We start from the raw sequence: 27965 nt of genomic DNA on the forward strand, positions 1-27965 counted from the left end.
CAGTGTTCAACCACTTCCTCCGCCCACATTTTTCCTACTGTTAGGGGAGCGAACCAGCAACCCTTCGGTTACAAGCCCGAACCCCGAAATCAGTAGGCCACGGCTGCCCCCCACATTCACAATAGAGAACCAGCATCAGTATTAAATAGAGTTTGTGACATTCACTATAGTGAGCTAGCACCTGTATTAAACAGTGTTTGTGACAATGTAATGGCAAACATTCACAATACAGCACAATACAGAAAACACTTGCAACTATGTTGACAAGGGGGGTGCTGTGGTGCAATATTAGGGTCTACATGTGCAGGGGGACCCAGCTTCAAATCCAACTCCGGTTATTTCCCCGATCCCACCGTATCTCTCTCTCGCTCACCTCCTGTCACTCTCTTCACTGTCCTGTCACATTAAAGGCATACTCCCCCCCCCTAAAAAAAAAAACAACAACAGCGATAATGCTGCATCAATTTTGTGACAAACATTTCTGACACTGTTACAGCAAACATTTGCTACATTGTTATGACAAACATACACATTTACAACAATGTTTTTCAGACAATATTGCAACAAACATTTGGGACAGTGTTTGCGAACAAAATTGCAACACACTAACTACATTGCAACAAGTGATAATATTTTGCAACAGTGTGGTAAAAAACTTTTTGGAACAATATTGTGACAAACATTTTCTGCAATGTTACAATGATATTGGGTCAAACATTTGCGACACTTTTACTACAATGCTGTGACAATATTTTGTGCAATTTAATGACAAACTAAACAATGATGTGTCAAACCTTTGTGACAATGTCTCCACAAACAATGATGCAACATGCATTTGTGACAGTGTTGTGACACACTTTTACGACAACGTTGCCAGAACAAAATTTTGTGACAATGTTGTGAAAAACTTTGTGTGAACTTCAGAAATAAAGGATAGCACTCACAGTGATCGCCATATCATGCTGGAGAAGGGTGTCTTGCCTGAAACGTCCATAGGGCAATTAAAAAGTAAAAGTGAATAACCGTAAGTGCCATCCTTTATTTTTGACACTCAGGAGGATTTCAAGTTCAAGTTTATTGTTATGTAATCATTAAAGGACTTATCAGTAATAACATTTCTTAAAATTTCTTCATTTAGCACCCAATTGTGAATAAACCAAGGTGTTGAGCATGTTAGTCTGATTTTTTACGTTTTGTTTGTAAAAAGTTTTTGTGACAATGTTGTGAAAAACATTTGCAATTATGTTGCGACATGTATAAATTCAACTTCTTCTGGTTCGAGTCCAATCCAGGTCATTTCCCAATCCCACCCGATGGGCTCTCCCAATCCCACCCCATGGGTTTCGCCTTGTGTGTAAATGTGGATTGAGGCTCAAGTTTGCTTAAAGAAAAGTGAAGGAAAGAACATTAAAAATCACAACAATTAAAACAGTATCATTCTCTAGTCATTGTGGGACTGCTAGGTCCACAGTTTTAGGACCTTTGCTTAGTGTGTAACTATATGTACACCGATAACCATGTAAGCCTAAAAGGAAACCCAGCAGTCAGCCAACTATTCTTTGAGTGGTACTGATCGTTGATTGGCCTTAAAATTCATCTTTGTTGCGGTAGATTTTGCCACCATGTCCTCTGGTTGCATCTTATACCCACTGTAGTACAACCGGATGGACGCCAAACTTGGGCGGGGTGCAGCTTTTTGTATAATATTTTGTATTCATCTTACCTGAGAGAACCACTTCACTGATAAGCCTCTGAGGAACAGCTTTGTGCTCTAAAAAAGTCAAAGAACGCCTTTGATCATATCTCCAAAAACCTGTACACCTCCAGGGTACATTAGATTGCTGGGTTGTTGTTTTTTATCATAAAAACAACATAAACACATACACATACATTTGCACACATACAAAGACATTATTCAGACCATTATCAGTGCCAATGTGTGTGAGTTCTTTCTAGACTGAAGGACTGATACACTATTGGAACTAATGCACCCATCAGGCCTGGAGTCGTTGGCACGATACCCTGTTCGCCCCATATGAATCATTGTGGACATCTTTTGTAAAAAGATCAAATCGCTTTTTTTGAATCTATGTTTCTACCACATTGTCTTACAACCTTTACCCATGTGGCAGTGTCATTTTCAGTCAGAACAAACATATTGGTCAAGAGAAAATCAACATTAAAAGGATTTCCCGCCATTTGGGGAATTACACTCATTTTCCATTTTCATTAAAAAAAATGGAAAATGTTGAGTTAAACAATTGATTTTTTACCTTTCTCCAGTTCACCCAGCCGTTCTCTGAGTCTGGCGATACCACTTTTAGCTCCAGCCTAGATCACGGAATCGGATTAGACCATTAGCATCTCGCCTGCTAGCATCACGTTTAAAAGTGACTAAGATTTCCAGTAATTTTCCTATTTAAAACTTGTCTCTTTTCAAATTAGAAAGTGTAATAAGACCAACGGAAAATGAAACATAGCGATTTCCTAGGCTGATTTAACATGGAACTATACTCTCATTCCAGTGTAATAATCAAGGAACACCATGGGCGCAGCAGCACAGTGATATCATGGAGCACCTGAAAATAGTCCCCGTAGGCTAACTTCCAGCAACAAGGTTGAGCTGCAACAGGAAAATTGGTTAGTGACTGGATTATTACGCCTGAATTACCACGTTTCATTTTCCGTTGGTCTTATTAAACTTATCAGTCATGCCACTGAAATGAAGGACAAGACAAGGGAACTGGATGCTGAGAGCGTTTATTTAATCTTTGCAATAGGGAGCAGTAGTAGGGCACACAGAATGTCACAAAACGTTCACAAAACCTCAGTCAACTTTAGAAAGACACACAAAGAGGCAACATTGCTAACGTTGACATCTTCATGGTGTTGTGTCCGGGTCAGAGGTCAAAGACCAGATCCCAGGCCACCAGTGTGAGGTCAAGGGTGAGTGGACAGGGCCGGCCGGTCAGTCGCCCCTCTCGCTCTATTCCTCTTCTTCGTCGGCGGCTCCCTCAATGATGTAGCTGCGCTCCTGTGTGTCACTCTCAAGTGTGTCGTCATCGGTTTTAACTGTTCTGAGAGAAGGCAGAAATACAAATGTGAAAAACAAATGAAAAATATTTCAACCGATTGCAAATATCTTATTATTGTCAGCACACCCACCTAGTCCTAGTTGAAAAGTTGTTTTTAAATACACATTTCCATTGAGGTTTTCTTAAAGCTGAATCCATGGTTTAATTTAAGGTTTAATGCCTGTACAGGACCCCAGCCCATGTGTTTAAGATGAGGCCCTAGTGAGTGTGTGATTGGGGTTTGACGCTCCTGTCCTTCTGGTTACCTGATGAGGATGGTCTTTCTCTCTGTCACCTCCACTGCCTGCTCCTCAGAGTAGGTGGTGATGGTCTCGCCATGGATGCCATTTCCCAGGCCGGCTCCAAGGCCTCCATTTCCATTGGTCGCTCCACTACTTCCGACAGCGAGACCACTGGCCGCCATTCCCAACTGGGCAGCCATTCCAGCTACTACTTCGACTGCAGCTTTAGCATCCATCTCTGATCCTGCTCCCATTCCAGCACCTGCTCCAGCCCCCATTCCGGCCCCGATTCCAGCTCCCATGGCTCCGGCTCCGCTCATCCCAGCACTGATGGCACTTATGCCCATCATTCCCTGCACTATGCTGGTGATACGCATGTCCTCACCTTCAATAAGTTTCCTATGCAAGAAAAACTCAGTGTCATTAATAACACAGTACTCATTATAGTGAAATATAGCGTAAATCTTGCTCCAACTCAGGAGCTTCTAATGTGGTTAACATCAATTTGCTTAGGATCCATATTAATCTAGGAAGTTGCGAAATATGATTTGTGTGTTAGTGTAGACCAACTGCAGGATATCACATGCCTGTATGTTGTGATCTCAATCTCTAGGCTCATCTTCACATTGAGCAAGTCCTGGTACTCCATCAGCAGCTGAGCGATTTTCCCCTTTGTGGATTTCAGCTCCAACTGAAGAGCGTCGATCCTGGCCTAAAATCATCGTTAATATTATTTTCCCTGAATAGTATTTTGTAGGCAAGAAATAAACTGCTCATCTAATCATCTGGGCTATAACTGTAATATGGACTCACCTGGAGAGCCTCCAGCTCTTTCTTGTGTCTCTCTTGAGTTTCAAGAATCTGTGCTTCAAGAGCATCATTTTTAGTCTTCAGACCATCCAGGTCTCGCTCCCTGTCTTGAATCTGTAATAGAAGGGCTATGGCAATCAAATGATGACGTGTGTTCTGCCCTCATTAAAGAGTCCCCCTTCTTCAATTAGACAGACAGATGACTCCCATCACACGCTGGTCAAATTTGGTAGATTTATTCAAACTGACAGCATGCAAATAGGTGTAAAACTAAAATTAAGAAAGAAAATAAAACACACAATCAGCATAAAATATGTACAGACCAAGATATCCAATACACATCTCCAGGCATATGGTCTACAACTAGCCTAGCAAGCTACTAACTAGCTTAAAGGGACACCAGGCAACGTTTTCATGTTAATTAATCATCTTCGTAAGTCGGTATATGGTTAAATGACTCATTACGGGACGAATGAAGGCTCTCTCGCCCGCCCCTACTGCCTGTAGAAAGAATATCCCACTTGCAAGTTCGGTGTATCCTACCCGCCAACTGAAGCAGGATCAGTTTACAGCACAGCGGTAGGCTAACGAAACGCTAGAGATTGTTGCAAACGTGTGTATAATGGCAGAGCCGGCGAAGAAGCAGCAAAAACCATTGACGGAAGACGCAAAGAAAAGGAAAAGAGCTTCAGACCGAGCTAGGGGGAGTTTTGTAGAGAAAAAGCATCAGGCTTGCCTGGTCCCTTTAATATGTGAATTAGCATGTAAAAAGATCAATAGCTCTTATTTCGATGAAATTAAAAAAATATACAGAAATATGCACATCATACATTTATACTAACAATATCTTTCAAAAATACTCAACAGACGATGCTTCTATAAGTGATTTCAAAAGAGGATGGATTAAGACGTTCCTGTCACTCACACTACCATGCCAATACTGGTCTGAATGAACCCAAGAATTCAAGGTGACTTCCTATAAGTGTCACATGACTACCATGAATTTCAATATGACCGCCCAAATGTCACCTGACTAACCCAAACCCCAAAAGAAAAGACTCCACCTAGTGGCTGGAGAAAGAAATGAACATATTAATTACTTATGAAATGAACTCAGTCCAGAACACTCCCCGCCTGGTATCTAAGAAGATGCCACCTTTAACAAGGGGAGTTAAGAAACTATAAAAGAGTAGGACGACCTCTGAGACAGGCCGCAGAAAGGTATTGCTGGACCCATCCCTCGCAGTCTTGATCTCCACCTTCCTTACCCTCCCGTCTGCGCTGGAGAAGGTCTTGGCGATGATACCCATAGGCCAGTCGTTTCTCTGCAACTGGTCGTTTTTCAGGAGGATGACATCACCTTCTTTCAGATTGCATTTCTCCTTTTCCCACCTCCTGCGTCTCTGCAGGGTAGGGAGGTACTCAGTCCTCCATCGATGCCAAAAGTTGTTGGCGAGGCTTTGGACCTGCCTCCACTGCTTGCTGTAGAGGTCCTTCTCGTCAAATTCACCCTTGGGAGGAGGAAGGGCACTGACTTTCTGTGTGAGAAGTGTCGCTGGTGTCAGGATGAATGGGGAGTCGGGGTCTGTGGACACAGGAACAAGTGAACGGGCGTTCAGGATAGCCGAGACCTCTACCATGAATGTTGTCAGGACCTCATGTGTGAGCTTTGCTGGGCCGACCTTCAACAGCATTGAGTCCAGGATACGCCTTGCCAGTCCAATTAGCCGCTCCCAACTGCCCCCCATGTGCGAAGAGTGTGGTGGATTGAAAATCCACTTACACCCGTTATCACTGAGATATCCTTGCACCTCCTTGTCGCTGGTCACAGATTCTATCTGCAACTCCTTACAGGCCCAGACAAAATTGGTGCCGCATCACTTCTGATCTGTTTCGCTGGCCCTCTGACTGAGAAGAACCGCCGTAGAGCGTTGATGAAGCTCGAAGAGTCCATTGACTCCAGTACTTCTATATGTATGGCCCTGGTGCTCATGCACGTAAAAAGTGCAGCCCATCTTTTGCTGCTAGCCAGTCCTCCTCTAGTCCGCCAAGTCACAACCGTCCATGGTCCAAAGACATCCACACCCACGAATGAGATGGGAGGATCTGCGCTGACCCATCTTCTGGGTCATTTTCCTGCGTAGTCTTCTGCACGTGACACAGTGATGAAGGATGCTGCTGATACACCGTTTCCCACCAATAATCCACAGGCCTGCCGCTCTCACAGCACCCTCGGTGAGGTGCCGTCCTTGGTGCTGGACCTGCTCATGATAATGCCGGATGAGCAAAGTTGTGACGTGGCTCTGCCCAGGTAGGATCACAGGACTAACCTCTTCTCCATCCAGGTTTGCCTTGGACAGGCGTCCTCCAATCCTGAGAAGGCCAGCACTGTCAAGGTAAGGACACAGGCTGAGAAGTGGGCTTTGTTTTGGAATGGGTATTCCTCCCCAGGTGCATTCCAACGTCTCTGCAAAGGCATTTTGTTGGACGGCCCGTAGTATGAAGTCTTCCGTGGGACAGGGGCCTTCATGGATGTGCCAACCCTTGCAACTGTTCCCCTGCATAAAGGAGTGAGCAACATGCACAAGTCTAGCAACTGCTCGATTGAGTGACCGACAGCTAGAGTACCTCTCAAAACGTGTAGGGTCAAGTTTGTCACTGGTAACCCTGTTGAGATGACAAGCGATCTGTGGGCGGACGTCAGAGTCAGAACTAGGGTCAACCAAGTCAAAGGATCTAGGTGCAGGTTCGACTTCAGCTGACATCAACAGAAATGGTGGTCCGCACAGCCATGTGGTGTTAGTTAGGCTGCCTGCTGGGACTGATCGTGAGCAGTGGTCAGCGGGGTTTTGGCCGGAGGGTACGTACTTCCATTGCTTAGGGCTTGTTGATCTCCTAATGCGCTGCACCCTTGATAGGTCTTGATTCAGGCATAGGTCTTGAGCTATCTGAGTAGAAGGTCACGGCGTCAAAGTTGGTGTCCATCTCATCCACAATCGCGTCTGCAATCTCAACAGCCAGGACTGCAGCACACAGCTCGAGCCGTGGAACTGTCGTTTCTGGACGTGGAGCAAGCTTTGCCTTGCCGAATACAAAGCCAACCTCCACATTACTGCTTGCATCGGTTGTCCTCACGTAGGCGACAGCAGCTATAGCAGTCATGGAAGCGTCGCAGAATACACACAGCTCCTTACTGTATGCTTGGTGGAGAGAGATGGAGGTGTATTGGCGCAGGGATCTTGAGCTGTTCGAGCTCCTTCAAAGAATCCCTCCAAAGCTTCCATTCTCTGTACTTTTCCTCAGGGAGAGGGGCATCCCAGTCGCATGACTCTGTAGTGAGCCCCCTCAGTATAGACCTTCCTTGAATGCTTACAGGAGCAGCAAACCCTAGTGGGGCGAACAGACTATTTACAGTCGACAGGACCCCACGTCTGGTGTAAGGCTTCTCCCCATCAGCGACCTGGAAGGTGAACACGTCTTCCGCTATGTCCCAGCTCCCCCCTAAACTTCTCTGCATGGGAAGGGGGTCTGTACTGAGATCCAGGTCTTTCATCCCCTTAGCCAGATCGTCAGGCGGGAAGGCTCTCATCACAGCCACCCTGTTCGATAAGATCTTGTGAAGCCGGAGGTTGGAGAGGGCCAGCATGTCTTGAGTGTTTTGAAGTAGAGTGATGGCTTCCTCCTCCAAAGGGACAGACAGAAGGCCATCGTCAACATAGAAATTCCTCTCAACGAACAGCCTAGCCTCTATGCCATACTCCCTCTCTCCCTCTGCAGCAGCTCTTCGGAGCCCTATGTAGCTACGGATGGTGACGGGCTATTTCCAAAGACATGTACGCGCATCCTGTACTCTGTGACATCATCATCCAGGTCGGTATTGCGATGCCAGAGGAAGCGCAGAAAGTTCCGATGGTCCTCACGTACGACAAAGCAATGGAGCATCTGCTGGATGTCGGTTGTCACTGCCACTGGCTCCCTCCTAAAGCGCAGCAGTACCCCGACCAAACTGTTGTTCATGTTTGGGCCTGTGAGTAAGACACCATTGAGGGATACCCCTTGGTGTTGTGCGCTGGAGTCAAATACCACCCTCACCTGCCCAGGCTTCTGAGGATGATATACCCAAAAGAACGGTAGATACCAGCACTCCTCATCCGGTGGTAAGGGAGGCGCCACCTCAGCATGTCCATTCTCGAAGAGCTTGCTCATGAACTCAGTGAAATGCTCTCTCCTATCTGGGTGTTTCCTGAGTGTCTTGGTGACTGTAGCGAGACGGGTCCTTGCCTGCTCACGGTTGTTTGGGAGACGCTGGCGTGGGCTGCGGAAGGGGAGTGGAGCCAGCCAGCTGTTATCATCACCCTGTTTTAGTTCCTTCTCCATAATCCTCAGGAAGGCAAGATCCTCCATAGAAGGTGCTGTCTTGTCGTCGTCCTTTGTGTGGCAGAAGATGGACTCCCCCATGAGTCGCGTTTTGTCACTTGGCAAGGGCAGCTGTTCTGAGACTGAAGGATTCTGGAACTGGAAAGTGTGGTTGAGCTTCTCTTTGATTTCGATCTTGTAGAGGCAGGGACACAGAAAGCTGGGACGTCCATTCTCAAGTATATAGGTTCTGTAGGTGTTCACAGGTGAGGGTACATGTGCGCCGTTAACACACACATCCCCTACTATCACCCAGCCGAGGGCTAATCGTTGGGCAAAAGGAGCGTGTGGGGGGCCATTTCGCAGTTCAAAGACCTTGTACACCTAAATAATATCTCTTCCTAAAAGAAGTAAGATCTCGGCCTTAGGGTCAAGAGGAGGTATCTTAGAGGTTAGGGACTTCAGGTGCGGATGGTACTTCACAGCAGCTGGTGTGGGAATCTCTGCCCTGTTATCTCAGGCTATCTCAGACTCCACAACAAACCCCCTTGCCCTGCGGCCTGCAGCCTCTGACACACCTGCACAAGTCTTGAGTGTGTAGGGAGAAGTGTTGTCGGCTATGTTGAACAACTCAAAGAACGATGACCTGGCTAGTGACCTATTACTCTGGTCATCTAGGATGGCGTATGCCCTTGTCTTCTTCTCGGGTTGGTTTTAAGGATATACATAGATAAGACCGATTTTGGCACAGGATTTGGTTGCCATGCTGTCTCCACAGACCTCTGTGCAAATTGAGGTGGTGACTGTAGCAGGAGGAGATTCCTCTCCCTCCTCGCCATGCTCTTCAGAGGGGCCGCTAGCTGGCTTTGTCGACCATGGTGCAGGACCGGCATGAAGGGCTGCAATGTGCTTATCACTGTTGCATTCAGAGCACTGGATGATGGCCTTGCAGTCCTTAGCTTGGTGGGAGGTTGAGGGACAACAACGGAAACATATGCCATTTTCCCTAAGGAAGGCCTTACCCTCATCCAGCAGTTTTGCTCTAAAGGCTCTACACTTTGGCAGGGGGTGGGGCTTCTTATGTATGGGACACTCTTTCTTCAGGTTGTCTGAACCCTTGGTCTCATCCCCCTTGGCGAGATTATCCACCTCTGTTTTATGCACAGCTATCGGGGTTTTAGCTGATTTTGGTGATAATTTCTCCCCCTTAGGTTGCATGTTGCTGGGCGCTGCAGCAGCAAAGCTCGGGTCATTTCTCATCTTTGCTTCTGCACGAATGAAGTCGGCGAACACGGAGAAGGGTGGGAAGATGGTGTGGTGTTTTTCTTTATACTTCGTACCGTGCACCATCCACTTCTTCTGCAGGTTAAATGGCAATTTCTCCAGGACTGGGTTAATGCCTCGCACTGTCTAGGTAAGCCAAAGCAGGCAGGAACCCATCCTCCTTGGCTCCCTCGATCTCTAGGAGAAGGTCGCTTAGCTCTCGTAGCCGCTTGGGTTCTTTATTTGAGAACTTAGGGAGCCGTCTCCATAGCCTCTGGCGATCCATAAACCTCCTCTAATCTTTGCCAGACCATACTGAGGGCCTCACCAGGGTAGTTGATACGAACTGACCTCACTCTCCTTGCATGCTCAGCAGATTCCGGTCCAAGCCACTTAATCAGCAGGTCGAGTTCCTCACTAGGCTTCAGACCCAGCTCTTCAGTAGCATTAGAGAAGGCGGACCTCCAAGCCTAGTAGTTTTCGGGTTTGTCGTTGAACTTTATGAGTCCAGCTGTAAGTAGTTCACGGCGAGCTAAGAACCTTCCCAGCACTGATACATTTGTACTGGATTCTCTTCCACGTGAATAGGTGTAATCCACTGTATCGTGTCTGGGCGTCCATCGGTTCTTTGGTTCAGATGCTGGCTGTGATGCAATAAATTTACCTTCCGTTTTTGGTGTGAATTGCACTGGCGGCCGTTTTGAATGAGCAGCTGTTGCTGTTGGCATTGTGGCTTTCACAGACAAACGTTGCCTCTCACTTTGGCTAGGTGGCTCGTGATGTGTCTGAGAATCATCATTAGACTTCAGGTTAACAGCTGCTGAGGGTGTAAAATCAGCCTTTTTATCCTGCTCTGGATCGTCTGTACGCTCATTAGATTTCACATAAGCATACTGTTCTTGCACATATCGCTCTGTTCTCTCAGCTGAATGATAGGATGAGCCTTGGTCGACATCATGAACTTCGGTGAGCTGCCCCATAGCTGCCAAATCCACTGCCGATTCCAATACGTTGGCTTCAGCAGAAGCGGCCTCAGCCTCCTTTTCTTGCTGTATGGCTTCCAATGTGGCATCAAGAAGTGTCTCCTCTACTTTCAGCTGAGCCCTTTTTACTTTAACGTCAATCTCCCTTTGTGCATATGACGCCCTGGCCCGTGCAGCTTCTGCCTTAGCTTGTGCTTCCAATGCAGCCAAGCTAGCTGCAGATCTCACCGAGTGCTTGATGATTTTGATGATTTAGTTAAGCGTGAGCACCGAGCTTGTTTCATAATTCTTTTCTTCTCTTTCTGCCATCTTGGGTCAGGTAGAGGTAGTTGAGCCGGCTGGATATCTCACTCACCGCGTTAGAAATCACCGTTGAGTTCGTCTTTTTACTGTTCTGCCCCCAGTTATATTCACTACGGAAAAAAACATTTGAATCACGTTCACAAAATGATACCATTATTTACTAGGTTAAAATATAGAGGATAGTCTGCTGCTGCATCTGACTAATGCATGACATTTGTATGACGATATCATGAAGGCTGCAATGAAGGTGGAAAGTTCATTGAGGATCCAGGGCATTTGAGTTGTTCAGGTAGTCACTTACTGACTTTCATAAGTAAATTAGGCAACTATCCTATCATCTATCTATAAATTACTATTTGTCTGTCTGTTATTCGCATATCTCTGGAACCGTTTGTCTAATTGATTTCAAACGTGGCAGGTGTCTTGCTAAGGGCACGAGTAAGTGCAGTGGCAAGTTGGACGTTGTGAGGATAAGGAATGGAAAATATATCGTCAAATACATGTAAAAAAGCCCAGCACTAAACTCCGAGCGTGGTAAATATATAAAACATATTAATGTCAATGGGGCATTTTGCCCATGTTCAGGGTGGAAAATAAAAAAGAAAGATTTGCATAAGACAAGTCAGATTGGTGTTTTCAAAAAGAAGGGATCATGGAGAATAAAGGAAAACATATTTTAAAAATCTTTGTATATTCCCACAAGGTGTTTGGGTGCTCTGAAAATGATAACCAAAATGATTTTTCAGACTTGTGAGGTCTGCTGTTCAGACCCTGAAGGGATTTGTTTTCTGTTCATTGCTTTTTGTGAGAGTGTTTCTACTTATCTCAGTAAGGAAAATAATTCAAGAGCCTATGTTGAGCCCAGCCAAAAACTCCAATAAAATTTGTATCAACTTTGAGGGACAGCTATGACCATGCAAGATTATCCAGACCAAACGTGACAATTTTGCTACATACTATTCCTATTTATGTACCAGCAAGCAACATTTGAGCCTCCTACATGGTTTAGTTCTTGCGCTGTGGGCTTGTGAACTTTGACAAAAAAAGAGGCCGAACAAAATCGACACCCCCCTCCCCCTGTAAAACTGGCTGTATCTTGGAAAGTATTGATCTTACATAGGAGTAATTTTGCAGTGTGTCTCCTGGGTAACATAGGTACACCTGGTAAGTTTTTCAGAATTTTTTGAGACCTAAGTGCGTGGGCCCTAGTTGAACTGACGTGGAATGACCCTTCAGCAAGTAGGTGATAAGCCTTGATGGGCACCGGGTCCACAAATCAGACTTGCTCTCCAAACCCCTTTCGAGGTACTGACATACAAAATAGAAAGCATATCACTCTGCCGCCGAATAAGCCTGCAGGCAGGTGTGCATTTCCCAAAAGTATAGTTCCAATGAATGTTCGCAAACACAATCGTAAAGGTAGTTTGAACTACACCTCTTGACCTGTGGTAGAAGTATGTTGAATTATTTGTGTGCAAATTAATCACTTTAAATGCATTCAGGTTTCAGGTTGATATTTTACACTTCCAACAATATTTTTAAATGCCTTAAGCGGAAAATACATTATTAAAACTTAATAAATTAATCTATTTAAATATTACCCATGTAATACCTGCTTTCTTACCACATTAAATAGTATTAATATATCAACCTCTTAACATGAATTCTCTTATCCCATATTATCTTAATAACTCATAAACTCACTTGTTTATATTAAATCAAAATAGACACAAAACCCAAAGTATTCAAATAATACCCTTCAGTATTAAATAAAAACAAATTTCACAATGTCGGGAGTGGCACCGTTGGAAAGGGCGTGGTCGATTTAGTGGGGGTAGAACTTGGTTTCAGGTCTCTACGACCTTCCTATCAAGAGAAACAAATATGAGAACATTAAATGGAAAAGACATTTTCATCAAATATTTGTATTTTTTATTTTAAAAACCGGAGGTTATAAATAGGGGTGCTGGACTTCAATGCCATTCAGAGACCTTCGATATCGACAGTGTAGTCATCGAGCTTGAGACTTTGACAGCCATCAAGGCAGGGTTTTTTTACCTGTACTTGTGTGAAAAATCACTTTTTACACCGTAAGTATGTCGATCTGCAGGCCTATTCAGCAAAAGGCAAGAGCACTTTTCGGACCTGCTGTGGTATAGTCCTCAGCCATCTTGATGGGGCTTTATTACTTAATCTTTCGGCCATGCCAAAGAATAAGGTAAAGCCCAGTGAAATGCTGTTGCAAATGCAATCGTACCAACGCATTGCAACTGAGGCATTAGAAGAGGTGAGGACTTACTTTCAGGAGCAGCTTCAGGCCCTGTCAGATTCAGACCTCAAGAGAGCTTCGATAATGAAGCAGTGCCTGACGATAGCCCTCCTTACACTGACAGACTTTGGAAAGATTTGCAAAGATTGTGAAAAGATTTTTGAAAGACTACAGTCTCAGACCCTCTCACATCTAAAGACAAGTAGTGGAGGTTTTAAGTCACAGACTATGATTTTGCAATGACTAGGGATCTTGCAGGGTCACTATTTACAAGACTGCAACTAGATTCCTTTAAATTAATACCCATCGTGCAATAGATAAACAGGAACTGAAATGATAGCCTACTAAACTCAAAGTTGTATTTTCGTGTTTCTGCAGCATTGTTTCATGCGTGACATCCCTAACCGATATAGAGTTGTTCTGTCACGTGGAAGAGCCGACTAAATATGTATAAGAAATGACAAATATCGTAAGAATAACAAATAATTATAGGCTACAGCTGTCACCTATACTTTGCCCCTTCCTGTTTGGTGTTGGAGAGAGGTCACTATTGGTTTTTATAGTTCACGTCACTATTTGCATGAGCCACGACTAGAAAGACTTGCAATAATATCAAACATGTTTGATATTGTCGTAACGGCAAAACTAGAAAAGGACCGACTCCGACTGACTTAAAACCGCTAAGATTGGCACCTTACACTTAACGATCTAGTTGACGGGGCCGCGCCGCGATTCCAGTACAACTCCCATGATTTCTGTCCGACTTTGGAAATTTAGTCGCCGACTGTGAAAACAGGCCAAAATCGTACAATGTAAGGCCGCCATAAGACGCCAAACTTTGAGGTCTTGCCACAGGACTTACCTTTTGTCATGTCCCTCCTGCAGCGTGCCATTGAGCACACCAATGATGGTGGTGGCCACCATTATAAAATGCAAGACAGCCCCTTTCACTTGGACTTTCTGCATGTGGAGAAAGTGGCGGCAATGTCTGTTCACTTTGGCTGTGACGTGAAGGCCAAAGGTGAGGACCTACACTTGCTGTGGTCCCAACATGGGCTGCAGCAGCTGATAGGGATAACGTACCCCTGTTATACTGTTCTAGGCTTGCACGAGTCCATCAATTTCCAGACATCTTTGGACGGCCGTCCAATCGACTTGAAGCGCCCTCTACTGCAGGTTCTTGCAAATGTTCCTCTAAGATTTTTGCAAATGTACATGCCATCTCCGCACGTACACTACGCCATCAATGTTAGCCATCCCATTAGTGGAGGAATCTCCATGTGTGATCTTCAACATCACCAAAGCAGGGCAGGCATGGTTAATGCTGCAAACGTTTATTTAGAGCACATGCAGGATACCTGCTTGAAACTGGTGGGGCAGCAGGAATGTTGGATAGAGTATGTTGGCTCTTTCAGCAAGTCTCCAGGCTGAAGAGTTTTACAACCTTCCTGCACTGAATAGCATCCTAGAATGTTATCCAGTGGTCATTCCTTTTATGGATGGCAGGAACTGTGGCCTTTTCAAAGTGTTGAAGGAAATCCTTGGCTACATTTCCTCCAGTCTCAGTGACTTGTTCCATGGGAGCATTGGAAATGTGTTGCCCCCTGCAGGTAACCCCCAGAACCTAGTCAACGTCAGCTGTTTCTCAGAGGTAACCACAGGCCTAGGAAGTTAAGACCCACGAGACCCCCAAGAGGTTATTGCAGGTAGCAGGGATCTACTGTCGAGCGAAGTTGCACGTCTTCCCTCTGCGGCACAGATAACCTATTACTCCTATTTTAAATATCCCCCTTGGAAGTTGATCAGGCTTCCGTGGTGAATTTATTGCGACTACGCCTAGGTCTCGAACAGTTGGCTAACGTGCAAAGATGTTCGACCCTAGAGATTATCTAGAGACACAGGTTATAGGCTGCTTCTTGCTCAGGTTTTATAAGGATGGAGATTTTATTACCGTCCAGCAGTACTAAAGTCCAACTAACCCAGACAGAGCAGATGAATAACCACAGAAGAAACCAGTTATCTTACCCTTCTGCTAGGATTCGTAGAAAAACCAAGAGAAGACAAAAATACTGCTTGAAGAATTAGATGCCAAGGTTAAATGAGTTCTTTACTTTTCAGCACTTTGGTGATGTTAACAAAATGCGGCATAATATCCACTTGCAGGTTACAATATTGTAGAAAATGTAAAAAGAGTAAATCCACAAAAGAGAATACAATAGTAAATCCACAAATGGAGAAGATAATACAATAGTAAATCCACAAATGGAGAAAAAGGGAATACAAGAAAAAAGTAAGTCCTCAAAAAGGGAAAAATCCGCTGAATGTCGTTCTGCAGTCTCTCACTGTCAGAGTAGCAGTGCGATTCCGGCAACAGGTGGTGCGGAGTTACGGTCCGCGGCTTCAGCCTGGTATGAAGTCCCAACTGTTCTGTCCCTGGGTTTTGTAGTGAATACTTCCTGTTTCTAAGTAGATGCTGCCACCTAGCGGTGGTTTCCGTTTCTGAGTGAAATTAAGCACACGTAAACCAATGTTAGTCATTGTTGTAAGTGCATTTGAAGTGGAAAGACGGTGGAATTCGTGTGCATGTCTTTGTTTATATTACGCCTTCGACACGGGACAATCTGTAAGTTTGGATGATATAATTTAGTTAAGCTTTGTGTTTAGCCTTACTTTGCATATGTATTTTGCGTTTGTATTGCTATATGATAGTAAAAAACCTTGACTAGCGTCCTAGGCTAGTTTATAGCTAACTTGGTACTGTTCAGAAATAGCTAACGCTGTTTGACCCGTAGCGGAATAATGTGTTTGTCATTTACATGTATGCACAAAATGATAGCTTTATTAATTGAAATCTCCTTTATTTTTGTATTTTCAGTTTTACAAATTGTGGTTTCCAAGTAAACACTCTCATAAGGCATCAGTGTCTTGAGCACTTACTGGACCCTTGTTTAGTTCGCTGTCTAGGCTGTGTAGAGCCACATAGCTGAGGGCAGAAGACCAACACTTTGCTTTTCAACGAAGTACGGAGGACGAATCCTAACAATCAAGCATAACAGCAAAAAGATAGCACGTAGCAATAGAAAAAAGAAGCAGCCCCGATATTTTAGTTCGACCCCTATTTATACTAGGTAGACTTGACCTCCCCCACACATTCCTAAGGCAAATCAATCTTACTTTCCCACGACCGTTTAGAACCTTATAGAAGGTGCAGGCACATTCCCACGATGCAGGGATTTTCCCACATTACATTCAACGACAATTATAACAATGTGACACATTACATTTAACAACGTACACTTTTACAGTCATCAAGAGAGTTCGGTTACATTCTTACAGGTTACAAACACTTATGGCATTAACTCTTCACACAATGCAATCTGAATACAATCATTTAAACAGTTTAAGGCACTTTACCCATTTCACAGTTTTGAGACATACAATTCTCTAAGTACATAATTCCCTAAACTTTACAATGTCAGGCTACTAAAGTACTTGTATTGATACATTTCATTCAACGCACTTTATTATTTATTATGAGGTCATTGTTTGCAGTTATGGTTCATTTTCCATTCTTTTATTCACATTCAATATTCATCAAGTATTTCTGAGGTCAGAGCAATCTGGCTTAGTAATCCAGCACATTGTTCAACATCTGTGTACAGCACATTCATTCACTTCCACACTTTCAGGTGAACTTAATTCAAGAGTAGGTTGCAAGGTCATTGGTTTAACATTATGGTTCAACTCCTGGTCAGTTTATTTCCTAATTTGCCTAATCATATAGATCAGATCAGATAGATTACCTTGATAGCTAGCGCTGAATCTAGCCTTTCTGCGTTTTCGCCTTGTGAGACGTATTGGTTTTGTGCTACCGTCAGAAAGGGTGGGTTTGCTCCAGCGTGGAAGGCATACCAGATGGAGCTGGCTTACGAGGAGATGGTGTATGGCCATCCAATGAGCATGTTTGACCAGCACTACAGTGCCTCCCTCGGGACCTGTAGTGTTAACCCGAGGAGTGCAACCTACCTCAGGGGTTTCCTAGGCCTGGCTCCGTTCAATAGTGCCACAGTTGGGGATAGACCTCCCCCATTGAATACCTGGACGGGAAACGAGCAGCTTATCCGCAGGGAAAGGAGGCTGTTCCCGCTCACTGAGGCACTAGAGGCAGCACCTTCTATGGTTGGTGCCGCCATACTTCGGGTTTTATTGGCAGACCTTTATAGTATAGTAGTATAGTATATATACTCTTTTGATCCCGTGAGGGAAATTTGGTCTCTGCATTTATCCCAATCCGTGAATTAGTGAAACACACACAGCACACAGTGAACACACAGTGAGGTGAAGCACACACTAATCCCGGCGCAGTGAGCTGCCTGCATCAACAGCGGCGCTCGGGGAGCAGTGAGGGGTTAGGTGCCTTGCTCAAGGGCACTTCAGCCATGCCTACTGGTCGGGGTTCGAACCGGCAACCCTCCGGTTACAGGTCCGAAGTGCTAACCAGTAGGCCACGGCTGCCCCAACACCCCTACACCCCTGCTGTGCCCTATGATGTGCTCACGTGTGAGAAGCTGCCAGACGGGATGTCCCTCACTGGCAGCTGTTGAGGGACTGTGTAAAAAGCTGGGGACGGAGTACAGCTTTGGATTCCCTCACACATTTAGCCGTGGGAGGAAGCTGGTAGAGGAGGCTGGGTATAATGTGGAGGAGTGCCTGGTCATGGGATTTCAGGAGCTTGGGTTGAAGTTCTTCCCAGTTCAGTTCGGATGAAGGACACATAGAGGTACTGTGTCTGGAACCTAGATTAGATTAGTGCCAAACCTCTTCCTGGCAGTACATTCCGAACAGTCTGAAGCCCCAAAGGAAGCACAACTGGCCAGCATGATGGGGGACATCTGCCAGGAAATCGAGTTATTCACAAAATCTTGACAGGTTCAAGTTTCATGGGATGCCATGGCTTGAGGCAGCAGAGAGACGGCTTCCACCCTTGGGCAAGTCCCCAAAAGCTGCTTCAGATGACATTTATCGATCGATTACAATCAGATGAAGGAGCTGGTCTGTGAGATGCCACTGGCACAGGCCACACAAAACGTCTTATCCTGGGCCAGGAGCTGATGGAAAGAGTGACAGCACTTAGGCTATAGCTCCACAAGTCCATTCCGTATTGAATGTTTAAGAAGCTTCCTCCATTCACCAAGATAAATTAAATCAGTTGTCTTAATTGACCTCTAGACTCAGACACTTACAGTCCTTCATATTAGCATGCTACATGTTACCATTTACACATAAAACCTTAGCATTTAGCACACCTTTTAAACTATCATTGGAAGTTACGCTAAATTACGCAACGACACGCCCATTTCAAGTCGTCTGACAAGAAGCAAACTCATACAAACCAGAGGACCCCCAAGTTCGGCGTAGAGTTTTTACAACTTGAAAACTGTGTTTATGTTAAGTAGCTGTGCTATTTTAATCTTCTTTTTACTGCTTAGCAAACCAGGAAGATTGCTTGGAGCAGGTGCTTGAACATCACTCTTCCTAGAGAAACAGGCATGTCTGCTCTCAGTCTGATTTTGACTTTGTTCACTTTTTCCACCATTTGCTCCCCTAAGCGAACAAAGGAGCTTTTGGATCAATTCAGGGGGATTTTCAGGTTCTTGACACTTGCTGGCGATGTGTCCATCACCACCACATGTTGGGTGGAAATAAAGCTGCCTCATTAATTCTTGCAACTACCCTACTTGTGAAACTGAATGATGAGAATTGTTTGAGCAAGAAAATTATGCAGCCGTTCATATTTTAAAGTATTTGATCACCAATGTACTCATAGTCTGTCTCTTTACACAGGACTGTCGGTGTCAAAGCACTTGAACTGCACAAAATAAGTATGGATGAAGCTGTGCTTGATTTTGACATACCGGATCCTCCTGATAAGGAACCAGAGAATATACCTGAGCATAGGATGACCACCACCATGACACTGAAAATGAGGACACTTGTGCCCAAAAGTTATGACAAAGGTCCAAAAGTGAGGACACCCACACAGAATCGGGGTAACATTGGTTGGGAATAACCTTAGTACTGAAACCATTTCGATAGACGGCAACTATTTATTATAACATCATTTATCATAGTAACATTTGACAGTATACCAAAATACCAGCTTTATTAATCAAGTTCAAATTAACCATCAGACTCAACCCACAAAGCAACAATGAGAGCACAATGACACAGCATGATGACACAAAGACCACAACACTCCTGTGGAATAGAAAAATAGCAGCACAACCCATACAATGCTGGGACGAAAGCTGCACATCAAGTAGGGGGAGGGTGAAAAGCGAGCTATTCCTTGGACTGGTTCTGCAACCCTTCCCGCCTTGCTCCTGTGACAACACAGCTCCCAGACCATGGTGACTGGCATCTACTTCTACAATGAAAGTCAGCAAAAGCTAGAGTCAGGGCATGGACTAGTTTTACCTTCATATCCTTGAAGCTCTTTTCACATTCCCCAGACCAGACGGTTTCTAAACTTGCCCTGTGCCCTTTCCGACCCTTGCCTCCTCCTTGTTCAGCCACCAGACGGTGAAAAGGTGCTGCTAACTGCAAATCCTTTGACAAAATGTCAATAATAGCTTTCAAAACCGAGGAAGGATCGCAATTCCTGGATGGTCCGTGGCCGGGGCCAGTTGGCTACTGCAGCCACCTTCTCCGGATCTGTTGAGACACCCTCTCCAGATATTAAGTGGCCCAGGTAGCGGACCCATTTTGAAAAAAAAAAAAACAGCACTTCTCTAATTTGGCCTTGACACCCTCTTTTTGTAAACGACTCAGCACAAGTTCCAGGCGCCTAAGATGTTCTTCAGCATCAGAGGAAAAGATGATAATGTCATCCAGGTACAGCCATAACGACTGCCCATTCTGATCTCCGAATATCCGCTTCATGAGCCGCTGGAACGTGACGGGTACATTGCACAACCCAAAGGGCATTCTGTTTAATTCAAATAACCCGAAGGGTGTGCAAAAGGATGTTTAGGGGGGTCTCTTTCAGTGACTGGGATTTGGTGGTATCCACTAGACAAGTCGATGGTTGTAAACCACTGGGCTCTGGACAGGGAATCTTGCATCTCTTCGATGCGGGGAAGGGGTAAGGTATCTTTGCGGGTTCGACTGTTTAGCTGCCGGTAATCAGCACACATATGAAGACTGCTGTCCTTTTTCTTTACAAGGACAATGGGAGAAGCAAAGGGACTACAGCTCTCCCGGATAACCCGGCTGTCTAATAACTGTTGTAAATGGGCCTTTACAGACTCATAGTCTGAGGGGGGGATGCGTCTAAACCTTTGCCGTATTTGCTTGTCATCAATCGGGGATGTCATGTGATTAGTGCATCCAAGATCACCCTCAGATGTAAAAAACACAGACGAGTATTGGCAAAGTAGCCCTCTAACCTTCTCCTGCTCTGATTGGAACAGTATACTTAAGTCTAACCCATAAATTTGTTCTAGAATTTTATGGCAATGGCCAGTTTGAGTATTAATAGGAACTGTTAGTCTACCGGGTATATCCACCCCTCCTGTAACCAGATTTAATGGTTCCACCCTTTCTGTGACCCCTTCAAAGTAACATTCCCTTATCACGTTTATTCCCAGTATCCCTGGTGTACTAATGGGGCCGGATGGCCCAGGGGGAACCTTAACCACAAGCCACCCTCTCTTTGGTATGGGTTTTCCCAAAACTTCCAGCTTCCAACTGGTTTTGCTTTTCCCAAAACTTCCAACTGCCAGTTCAACATACCCCACATACGGTATTTCGAGACCATTAGCTGCTTGTAATTACAGCCAATTGCAATCTTTAAGTTGGCCCTGCAAGTGTTGTCAGAAGAAGCCTTCCCGTATGGTTGATACCATGGACCCTGTATCTAATAAGCAATCCACACCAATCCCCCCTAATTTGATAGTTACTGTGGGGCACTGACCCAATAAAGAAAAAATGGACTGGCTTACCGGGGTAGGTACATAGGCACATTGGGTGGGGCTAATTTCCCGGTGGCCGGGAGGTAGTGTTGGCCTTGGGGACAAGGATGTGGTAAATCAAAATGGTCATTGTTGCATTCCCTGGCCTGCGGCAGGTAACGGTATTTGGGCGGCTGGCTCTCATAGAGCGCTGCGGGTCTGATAAGGAGGAATACTTTGGATAAGGTGATTAATTTGCTGTTGTTTCAATAACATCCTTCTGCCAAGTTCTGCCTATTCTACACTAGGCTGACCAGACCTCAGCATTATGTCTGTGATATCTTCACAGACATCTTTAACACTTCCCTGAAGCAAGCCATCGTCCCATCATGTTTCAAAGCTGCCACCATCATACCTGTGCCGAAGAAAACTGCTCCATCCTGCTTCAATGACTACCGCCCTGTGGCACTGACACCCATCATCATGAAGTGCTTTGAGCGGCTTGTCATGTCACATATCAAAGCCATTCTCCCCCCCACCCTGGACCCCTTCCAGTTTGCATACCGAGCCAAGCGGTCTACAGAGGATGCAATCTGCTCTGCCCTCCACCCAGCCCTCACCCACCTGGAAAAAAGAGACTCATATGTGAGATTGCTGTTTATAGACTTCAGTTCTGCATTCAACACCATAATACCACAACAACTCATCTGCAAACTTGACAAACTTGGACTCAGTACCTACCTCTGCAACTGGCTACTGGACTTCCTCTGTCAGAGGCCCCAAGTAGTACGTGTTGGCAACAATACCTCAAGCAGCATCACACTGAGCACAGGGGCCCCCCAGGCTGCGTGCTCAGTCCGCTGCTCTTCACCTCCTGCTGACGATGACTGCACTGCAACCTACAGCAACAATCACATAGTGAAATTTGCTGGCGACACAACTCTGGTGGGTCTCATCACCAAGGGCTTAATTTAGACTCAATACAGGTTGGAGGTTGACCATCTGACCACGTGGTGCAGGGACAACAACCTCCTGCTGAACGTCAGCAAGACCAAAGAGATTGTTGTTGACTTCCGAGAGGTCACACCCAACACCTGCCACTGACCATCGACGGTGCTGTGGTGGAGAGAGCGAGCAGCACCAAATTCCTGGGGGTGCACATCAGTGAAGACCTCTCCTGGACCACCAACACTGCATCACTGGCGAAGAGCTCAGCGCCGCCTGTACTTCCCTCTCTTGAAAACTCAGGCGAGCAAGTGCTCCACCAGCCATCATGACCACATTCTACCGAGGCACCATCGAGCATCCTCTCCAGCTGTATCGCTGTGTGGGTGGAAGCTGCACTGAATACAACAGGAAAGCCCTGCAGCATAGTGAACACAGCTGGAAGGATTATTGGTGCTTCACTCCCTCCCTGAAGGACATTTACACCACCCACCCCACCCATAGAAGCACCAAAATTGTGAGTGATGCAAGTCACCCGGCTCACAATCTGTTTGATCTACTGCCCTCTGGGAAGAGGTACAGAAGCCTGTGCTCCTGCACTACCAGACTCACCAACAGCTTAATACACCAAGCCGTAAGGATGCTGAACTCTCTCCCTCCTCTCCCCCCTCCACCCTCAGCTACATAACATCCTGGACATTGGACCCAGAAATGGCCGCCTGCACTACTCCACTTGCACACTTGCACACTTGCACACTTGTACACTTTACAACTGGTGTTGTTGTCCTGAAACACAACACTTCTGCTGCTCTTACATAACTTGCACCACTATGCCACTTTCTTCTTACTTAGGTCAAACAGAACTACCCAAGCCTTTTATTGGCCTGAATTTGCACCAGTATTTTTATTGACTGTCTATGCACAATTTCAACCACATTTTGCTGCTCTTATTTTTTCATTATTATATGTGCCCTCTTATTTACTTATTTACTTACTTTTTTGTTTACTTGAATGTTATGTTTGTCTGTGGACCTAAATTGGTAAAATATGTCTTGTCTTCACCGTGGGATAGTGAGAAACGTAATTTCGATCTCTTTGTATGTCTGGAACATGTGAAGAAATTGACAATAAAGCTGACTTTGACTTCGACTTTGACTTTGATGTGAGGGCCTTGAATAGTGTTCTTGATATGTTGTCTGTGTCCTTTTTGCAACTAAATATGATTTACAGATTATTCACATTTTACACAACGTCCCAACTTTTTTTTGTTTTGGGGTTGTATATAATTGTGATGTGATGAGATATACATGTATACATTTACCAGCTTGTGGATGTGGCCTAATAAAACCATTAAAAACCCATGATAAACTAGTCAGTCATGCCACTGAAATGAAGGACAAGACAAGAGAACTGGATGCTGAGAGTGTTTATTTAATCTTTGCAATAGGGAGCAGTAGTAGGGCGCACAGAATATCTTCACAAAACTTGAGATGGACACACACAGAGGCAGGGAGAGGCATCTTGCAGGCGTTGACATCTTCATGGTGTTGTGTCCGGGTCAGAGGTCAAAGACCAGACCCCAGGCCACCAGTGTGAGGTCAAGGGTGAGTGGACAGGGCCGGCCGGTCAGTCGCCCCTCTCGCTCTATTCCTCTTCTTCGTCGGCGGCTCCTTCAATGATGTAGCTGCGCTCCTGTGTGTCACTCTCAAGTGTGTCATCCTTGGTTTTAACTGTTCAGAAGGCAGAAATACAAATGTGAAAAAGAGATGGAAATATTTCAACCGATTGCAAATATCTTATTATTGTCAGCACACCCACCTAGTCCTAGTTGAAAAATATTGTTGTTGTTGTTTTTAAATACACATTTCCATTGAAGTTTTCTTAAAGCTGAATCCATGGTTTAATTTAAGGTTTAATGCCTGTACAGGACCCCAGCCCCATGTGTTTAAGATGAGGTCCGCCTGGTTACGGTTACCTGATGAGGACGGTCTTCCTCTCGGTCACCTCCACTGCCTGCTCCTCAGAGTAGGTGGTGATGGTCTTGCCGTGGATGCCATTTCCCAGGCCGGCTCCAAGACTTCCATTTCCATTGCCCGCTTCACTACTTCTGTCAGCGAGAGCACTGGCTGCCATTCCCAACTGGGCAGCCATTCCAGCTACTACTTTGACTGCAGCTTCAGCCTCCATCTCTGACCCTGCTCCCATTCTGGCACCTGCTCCAGCCCCCATTCCGGCCCCAATTCCAGCTCCCATGGCTCCGGCTCCGCTCATCCCAGCACTGATGGCACTCATGCCCATCATTCCCTGCACTATGCTGGTGATACGCATGTCCTCACCTTCAATAAGTTTCCTATGCAAGAAAAACAGTGTCATTATTACAAAGATTACAAAAGTCTCAACAGATATATCAAATGTGAAGAAGTCAGAGGGAAAAAGATTAGAAAAGTAGAGAAACCAAGGAGCTCTGATATGACTCATAGTGAAATATAGCCTAAATCTTGCTCCAACTCAGGAGCTTCTAATGTGGTTAACATCAATTTGCTTAGGATCCATATTAATCTAGGAAGTTGCGAAATATGATTTGTGTGTTAGTGTAGACCAACTGCAGGACGTCACATGCCTGTATGTTGTGATCTCAATCTCCAGGCTCATCTTCACATTGAGCAAGTCCTGGTACTCCATCAGCAGCTGAGCGATTTTCCCCTTTGTGGATTTCAGCTCCAACTGAAGAGCCTCGATCCTGGCCTAGAATCATCATTAATATTATTTTCCCTGAATAGTATTTTGTAGGCAAGAAACTGCGCTCATCTAATCATCTGAGCTATTCAAACTATAATATGGACTCACCTGGAGGGCCTCCAGCTCTTTCTTGTGTCTCTCTTGAGCTTCAAGAATTTGTGCTTCAAGAGCATCGTTTTTAGTCTTCAGACCATCCAGGTCTCGCTCCCTGTCTTGAATCTGTAAATATAGAAGGGCTATTCAAGGCTATGGCAATCAAATGATGACGTGCCTGTTTTAAACTTAATTAAATGTTAATTAATATGTTTTAAAATGTTTGAGGTTTGCTGAAATGCAACGGCAAACATAGGCCTACATCTTTTTTGGCCGTTGATATCTCTTCTCTGGCACCCCGAATCCTGTTCACATGCTTGGTGGATTTGTTGTTTAAATCGTCGAATTTTGAATTGTACCATGAGTCCATTTTCTAAGAAGGGCAAAAAAACACGTTAATTGCAAATATATTCATTTCTATTAATTTAGTGTAAATGGTTGATGTCTTTTATGGAACTTTTTTTTATGTTGAATCCTACCTGTAGATTATTTGCCGCGATGGTGTCATACTCGTTCTGAATCTGCTTCAGAGCAGCCGAGAGGTCGGGGAGGGCGAAGGCGTCTTGGGCGGTGGCATGGGCAGCGTAGATCTGTTTCATGAGGTCCTCGATTTCCTGTATGAATTTCATCATTTCAAGCAATATATAATTCAGAAACCGCAAAATCATGGCTAGATCTATGTTGGTGACTATATATTATGTCGATATAATGAATCAATGAAAGTACCTCTTTTTGAACTCTCTTCAGGAAATCAATCTCGACCTCCAGGTTGTCAAGTTGTTTCTCCAAAGCAATGCGCGCGGAGGTGGCTGCGTCAACATCCTGTATTCATATTGTTGAAAGTCAGCCACGCCAGAAATATCAATTAAGAGTATTAATCAAATTAAAGGTGATTGGCTTACAGGGCGGAAGTCCTCGATGTCCATCTCGACCTTCTTCCTCAGCTCCACAGCCTCCTCATATCTGGCCTTCATCATCTCCAGCTGTCCAGCCATGGCATCTTTGGCAGCAACAGCCAGGTCCTTAAGATTGAAAAAAAACAAACAATGAGAACATCTGCAGTTGGAATTTATATCAATATAGAGATAGATGTAGTCACCAATTAGGTATGTGTTTGTGGAGAGATTTTAATTAAACACCGGCTGTCGCGGATGTTATTATGGGTGATGATCCGAAACCTATTTGTATGAGTGGACGTAGGCTTAAACCATGTATGTAACTGAATCAGACATACCCGCTGCATTCTCATTTGATCTGCAAGTTTCCTCAGCTCTTTCAGCTGCTCTTCATACAGCATGCGCAGGCCCGTGGGTTTCAGGAATCGGTTCTGGAGGGCCTCGATTTCTGTCTCCAGCAGCTTATTCTGCTGCTCCAGTGACCGAACCTTTGGAGACAGGACGACACATAAATTATGGATAAATAATTATTAATCAGACACATAATTATTAATCAGGCAAAGTCTGTCAAAGACGGGCCTAGAAAACACAACTCGTATCCCTTATTCCATAATGGTTGGCTACTACAAAAACATCCAACAAATTGGATATAAGGTGTACATTAACAGCAAATGTAGTGTAAAAGAATGCAAAGGTGGAATCCACTTGCCTTCTCGATGTATGCAGCCAGCCTGTCGTTCAGCCCGACCATCTCCTTGCGCTGGCCGGTGCGAGTGCTGAGGAATTCCTGATTCTCGGCGGCAGCTGCGTCCAGATCTATCGCTTCTCCGCTGGCGCCAACACAAGCGGTGCCCATGCTTGCGCTGCTACAGTTCAACACATGCATGACAGTGACTTCGTTATTACTAGAGCATGATATGACAATATGTATTGCATTTTAAGAGGTGTGAATCACTGAACACTTATTAACTTCTCTATCAACTATTTGTATCCAATCATATTTACCACTGAAAAACATTTTCATAAATTATACCATTATTTGCTAGGCTTAAATGTAGAGGATAGTCTGCTGTTAGACTAGTGACGATGATGATATTGTGAAGGCTGTTCAATGAGAATCCAGGGGCATTGTCCAGGGGAGTTGTTCACGCAGTCATGACCAGTCATGACCATTATAAGCATTTGGCAACTATCCTATCATTCATAATAATTCATAATTATTCTTTTGGACTTGGTTAGATTTTATAGTTTAGCCTACTACTATATGTTTTCTAGTGTAAGCAATTTATGTTGTAATTACCTTTTCTGTGAAACATTGGGCCTTATTCACCAACCATTCTTACAAACGTTTTGATATTTCTGAGTAAAATTATTATAATTATACATTTTCTTTTAATAAAATAAATTCCACTATTTTACAAAGCATTCATAGGCAGCCTGCATGTCAAATAGCATCATGGCAAACTAAATGGGGCAAGAAAATGTACCTATCTGCCAGTTTCCCCAGAGCGCCCTGCATACTGTAGTGTGTGTTAAGCCCATGGCGCATTCTCCACACACTGTTCTCCATTCTCCACACACTGTCCTAGGATGAGACGGGTCATTTAGAGGTCGCAGGGGGGATCTGCGACCTCTAAATGACCCGTCTCATCCTAGGGATCCCTATGCTCCCCCTCTGGGCGGGACGGAGCGGAGCGGAACTCACCTCGCCATCAGGGGCCTGCGGGAGGAGGAGACGGCCCTGCGTCCCATCGCCATGCCGTTGGCAGCTGAGGCCGTGGCCGAGCGGGAGTAGCTGGCGGCACGCTGCTGGCGGGCATCCCGGCGGGAGGGCGAGGGGCTGGACACCCTCACCTGGAGTGCGGTGGAGGATGAGGAGGAGGAGGTGGTGTATTCCTCGAAATGTCTCCGATATGACGAGATCCTTTCTGGGCTGTGGCTCATCTTGGCTGCTGTGTGTCCGGAGCTCTGGAGCTTTCTCTCTCGGTGTGTCTCCCTCCTGGAGGTGGTTGCTTTGGATGAGGAGAGCTCCCTCAGCAC

At 45.1% G+C, this 27965-nt stretch overlaps 1 protein-coding gene across 3 annotated transcripts; it reads right to left on the reverse strand.

The window, feature by feature from the left end:
* Window positions 1–2889: 2889 nt before the first annotated feature.
* LOC125306066 (glial fibrillary acidic protein-like) lies at window positions 2890–27939 on the reverse strand. Of its 3 annotated transcripts, none has more exons than XM_048261214.1 (11): window positions 27631–27939; window positions 26635–26788; window positions 26264–26413; window positions 25932–26051; window positions 25756–25851; window positions 25509–25643; window positions 25292–25402; window positions 25045–25155; window positions 24818–24942; window positions 24173–24547; window positions 2890–3077 (listed from the first exon to the last, which is right to left on the reverse strand). In XM_048261214.1, exons 1-11 carry the CDS (start codon window positions 27867–27869, stop codon window positions 2987–2989), a joined length of 1707 nt encoding a protein of 568 aa, XP_048117171.1. In that variant the 5' UTR covers window positions 27870–27939; the 3' UTR covers window positions 2890–2986. The 3 variants fall into 3 exon arrangements, with proteins under 3 accessions (XP_048117171.1, XP_048117170.1, XP_048117172.1); XM_048261213.1 differs by having other exon boundaries at window positions 26635–26791; XM_048261215.1 differs by lacking the exon at window positions 2890–3077 and adding an exon at window positions 23609–23927 and having other exon boundaries at window positions 26635–26791; window positions 27631–27938.
* Window positions 27940–27965: the final 26 nt, after the last annotated feature.

This window comes from Alosa alosa, chromosome 13 (assembly GCF_017589495.1).
Source record: "Alosa alosa isolate M-15738 ecotype Scorff River chromosome 13, AALO_Geno_1.1, whole genome shotgun sequence".
Taxonomy (NCBI): Eukaryota; Metazoa; Chordata; class Actinopteri; order Clupeiformes; family Clupeidae; genus Alosa; species Alosa alosa.

What these genes read in the sequence shown, in the direction of transcription:
- LOC125306066 (XM_048261213.1), bottom strand. Translation starts at nt 27,869, where the DNA reads ATGAGCCACAGCCCAGAAAGGATCTCGTCATATCGGAGACATTTCGAG. An exon ending in AAGAGCTGGAGGCCCTCCAG is followed by an intron (nt 24,943 to 25,044) that starts GTGAGTCCATAT and finishes TGATGATTCTAG; the next exon opens with GCCAGGATCGAGGCTCTTCA. An exon ending in ATTGAGATCACAACATACAG is followed by an intron (nt 24,548 to 24,817) that starts GCATGTGACGTC and finishes TTTCTTGCATAG; the next exon opens with GAAACTTATTGAAGGTGAGG.